Source organism: Belonocnema kinseyi, chromosome 4 (assembly GCF_010883055.1).
Source record: "Belonocnema kinseyi isolate 2016_QV_RU_SX_M_011 chromosome 4, B_treatae_v1, whole genome shotgun sequence".
NCBI classification, from domain to species: domain Eukaryota; kingdom Metazoa; phylum Arthropoda; class Insecta; order Hymenoptera; family Cynipidae; genus Belonocnema; species Belonocnema kinseyi.
In genome coordinates this window covers 99,147,448-99,152,115 of record NC_046660.1, presented here as the reverse complement: position 1 = coordinate 99,152,115, position 4,668 = coordinate 99,147,448, and the positions used below count along the sequence as shown (strand labels likewise).

The window sequence follows — 4,668 nt, the reverse complement described above, 5'->3', positions numbered from 1 at the left end:
TTTGATGACAATTTGTATTTTTTTAATCAAATTTATTCAAACATTTAACAATTGTTATTAGGTATTAAAAAATCGTACATATTTATTTCCTACGACTTTTTAATTAATTTTGTCAAAGCAATGTATTCTTTAGAGTGCGAAATGGCTAAGATATGCATTTGCTTATTAAATTTGTTTATAACATTAAAAATAACTTTAGATTTAGAAAAAACGGAAACTAAGACTTCTGTTGATTTATATGCTAATTAAAAAATGAAAACATTAAGTCTCCAAATATTTTTAATATTGAGAAGCACTTTTATTCATCAATTTTTAAGTAAAAAAAATATATATTTTTTGAAATATCTTAACCTACTGGCTATTATTTTTAATGAGTCTCCACTGATTCCGTGCCCAACTGTGTGCTTAACCAACTGTGTGGTTAACTTAAAAAATCAGATAAATTTTAACACATTGTGCAAATGGCGTTTATGTTCTTTTGAGATGCAACGTTGATAAATGTTGCTTTAAAATTATTTCAGCTGTAAAATTGAAATTATTTTTCTTGGAAAAAAGATATTTCTCTTTCGCTCCACTGGGAATCAAACCACAGAACTTCTGATTTCCGGTCAGATGCTTTTCCATTAAGCTATTAGAGAGATCAGAATAAGAAATTTTAGCTAGGTGTGAATGGTACAAGCTTGATTTAAAATTATTTCAGAAAGTATAATATTATTTTGAAAAATTGGATAGGATAAAGTGGAACAGGAGCTTTTCACCCACATGGTTTTTAAAACATTGGCGAAAACGATAAAAAGAGTTTGCCTAAAAATAAAATTTGTTATATAAACCATTTATATGTCTCTTACATTTTTTAATGAACTGACTATTTATTTTTAATCATTCTCATGGTTAAATATTTTTGATTAAAACCTACTTCGCTTTTCATTTTGATACCGTTGGACTCTCCTGTTGTCGTATTTATCAGTTCCAATTCTATTTGACAACTTCCTATCAATTATTGATGAATGATGTTCGATTTGGAACGGGCCCCGAATTAACTACCGCGGGTCTTCAGTCGTCGACTCGTTTTCGAGAAAAAGGAAAATCTATTTTCGTAAACGCGTTTATTCGTTCGCTGTATGTCTCGAGGGCGCGCGAGCAGAATCTTGGTTAGTTCAGCTAGTCCCTCCGCAACGTGCAGACAATCCCGGAATAGTTTTGCGGACCGTAGTGTTCGGGAAAAGCTGAAAGTCCAGCCTAATCGGTTCCAGTGTGTGCGCCCGTTATTCAAAATCTTTTATAATTTTAAGAACGCGCATCGAGAAAAACAAAACTAGCGTAAAGCAGCGCAGTGTTAATTTTTCTTTGTTCTTAATCGCCTGTTTTTTTTGACGTGCCCTTTTGGAAAAGATCAAGGAAGTTTTGTTCACCGAAGACGCTAAACACCGTCAGGATGGAAGTGATGGACGCAGTTGTACCGTCCGTCACATCGACGACGGAAAACGACGAGACAAACTATGACGAGTCAAACTACGATGAAGATGGACCAACTGTCGAAGAAACTTATGAAATTACCCATACTAGAAAGAGGACTATTCGAACCAGTTATAAGATCCAAGAGGTGAGTAAGCTCATTAGCTTTTAAATTTAAACTGATTGACTGTAAAGTATAGAGGTTTTCAAAAATTATTTTGAAGCCGTTAAAAAAAGGGTCTTTTGAATGGTCTTTAAATATTAGGACGTGTTCCTGATATTTGAAAACTGATTCTTTTGCTATCATGTAGTATCGAGATTGTGAAGTTCTTTGGAAAAGTTGATTGTACTCGAATCTGGAAGGTCGGGTCACGTGGTGTTTTTCATGGCACCGCAAGGTCGCGGGGGATACGTCCCTACTCATCCAAGAAGTCAACGGAACGCAAAGGCGAGACGGGGCTTTTTATTTTTAAATTTTATACCCAGCCATCAGTGACAAGCTTTTCCGCTCGAGCTACGCAAACGAGCACGTGATTTTCACGAGTTTATTTATTGTTGAATATCTGCGAGGGTGGATTTATTTAGATAGAGGATGCTTTTGCAAAGTTCGTGCAATCGCATTTTCGAATTGCGAAAATGGCGCCAAACGGCGGTACGCGGGGACCCGAGGATTTCAAATGAAATCTGCCAACAGAGGGCAACCAGTCGTTCAAGTTTCAAATAATTGTGAATGTTTGTCATGGAAACTTGTTTAGTGGCGAAAATAGTTTAATAGTTCTATATTCTGTTATAGGGTAACTTCATTTTATTTTGCTGAATTAGATTGAGACCTAACATTAAAAAATGTTGATGCCGTAAAATGTAAGCGGCTTTACCCATCAATGTAAGATAATGTCGCTCAGCTTAATATTTATTAAAAGTTAAATTGTAAATTTAAATAATTATTCAGCAATTTCTGTAACTATTTGAGATTCAATGAATTTTTCGCGGAAAGTAGTGTATGGTACCTTGAAGGGTCCTGCAGCTTGTCTGATAGACATTTGGCCGTATTTTGCTGCATTGGTGACACGTTTTAACTGCTTCTTCAAATACTTCAACCTCCTGGAACAGTTTCCCCAATCAAGCTGCAATGCATTTGCTTGCGTTGACGTTTGGCTAGGAGTCTTTAGGAAAGCAGGACTGATGGCGCCCCTTTTTCCACACATAAATACATTTAGACGTCAGTGAGGACAGATGAGGGACTAGAAAAGCGTACCCTAAAACCGTGCACCAATGCATAATAATTCGAAATTGGTAAAATGTAAGGAAAATCAAGGAAAGTAATTCCTACGGTAGAAAGAAATGTAAACTAATTGAATGAAAATGCGATGTTTTGACGTACTACTAACTTTTCTCTTTTTAGTAAGTATGTGCGCAAATTGTTAAATTTGCTACCCTCACCTTTCTTTAAGAAGCAAATTTTGGTTCATTTTTTGCAATAATTTATGGATATCTAGATTTTCTTCCTCTGGATTATCAATGTAGATTGTTTTTCCCTGTTTCTATTCAGATTGGTAGGGGAGAACTTAGAAACACGTCAAAACGGTCAAAACATCTCATTTTTAATAAACTAGTTTTAATTTCTTTCCACACTAGCTATTATTTTTTTCGAAATGTTCTTTGGACAGGTTCCAGCAATGAAAAAGCCTAGATTTTAATTAATTTTGAATAATTAATATTTGTTACGCATTTACACACGGGTTCGAGTATCCTTGTGTGGTTCGTTATATTCCCTTACGGTCGTATAAACATGTGTATACGTGTTAGGGAAATGTGTCACCCTCGGTCCTTTTTTCCAAGCATCCTCTTAGTCAAATACAGCTGTGGGATCCTGGTCTGGACGTGACGACCCCCCCCCCCCCCCCCCCCCCCCCCCCCCGCCTTTGTTTTATGAATAATTACCATCAGCGACTTTGTCATACAAATTCAAAACATTTTTGGACAATTATTTTACATCAACAATAAAATATTATACACTGGTTAAAATTTGTGAAAATCATATAAAGGCGATGAATAATAAGTTACATAGCTAAAGTTGGCATCACAATATGCAAATAAAGTTCCACAGCAGTTTTTAACACAACTTAACAGGAGTGGAAGAATAGACAGTTCTGCATACATATAATTTTTATTGAAACTTACCAATAAATTCGCACCAAATAAATTTGAAAATAATTTTTGACAGCCGTACTAATTAAAAGAATTGAGAATCTTCTATGTTTTTCTGTACGGCATGTGATATTGAATTGTTAAGGATGTACAGTACGTACAATCAATCTCAAAAGGCGTTTGTCTTTGAAATTGTTTATAAAATTGACAAAAATAGACCTATTATTAATTTCTGTAAATACTTACAGTAGTTATTGAGATTTCTATAGTTTTGCCTGTCTCTTAAGGGAAAAGTTACAATTCTTATTTAATTCTAATGATCAAGGTCTCATTTTATTCTTCGAAGGATTCTCTAAATTTGTATTTGGGTGGATTTTCTTGAAAAAATTAATTTAAAAATCATACAGCTATTATGGTTATAAATATTTATAGTTTAAGTATTAATTAACACCACCCAAGTCGAATTTTAAAAAAATCCTGAAAGAATAGAATGAGGCCTTTGATTATTAGGATTAAATAAAAATTGTAACCTTACCCTAAAGAGAAGGTAAAAACTAAAAGTCTAAATAACTACTGTTAAATAAGCAACTTCAATCTGAATTCTTTTTTCTAAAGTACATTTAGAAGCATCCGTCATGATTTACAGAAATTAATAATAGAACTATTTTGGTCTATTTTATGAATCATTTTAAAGATGGGCGACTTTTGAGATTGATTGTACGTAGTGTACACCTGAATTATTTTTTACTAATTGAATGTTTATAGTCGCATCACCTGACGGTGTCAGTAGCGACTGTATAATAAGGGTTAATTGTAAATTGTAGAGTATCTTGGGGTAGTATGTATACCAACGAAAAGGAGCGAAGTTTCCTGAAAACACATTCACCCTCGTTTCCTGCTTTGGGAATCGAACCCGCGCCAGCGTGGCTGCCCAGGCTGCAGTGTTGGAACATAAGAAAATCACCGATTTATTTATACTGTAAATCTTGGGTTTTTTTATTTTTCTGTCTACGAGACAGTCATCTGCGAAAATGGAAAAACCTTCAAAGTGGTGAATTTCAAAGT

At 34.4% G+C, this 4,668-nt stretch overlaps 1 protein-coding gene across 1 annotated transcript in view; it reads left to right on the top strand.

Annotated features, from left to right (window-relative positions):
• Positions 1–1,176: 1,176 nt before the first annotated feature.
• The window catches only part of LOC117172090 (tropomodulin), a 171,967-nt gene continuing 168,475 nt past the window's right edge, over positions 1,177–4,668 (top strand). The window contains exon 1 of the mRNA XM_033359854.1: positions 1,177–1,603. Coding sequence (XP_033215745.1) covers positions 1,436–1,603 — 168 coding nt within the window. The 5' untranslated portion in view covers positions 1,177–1,435. The remainder of the gene's footprint in view (positions 1,604–4,668) is intronic.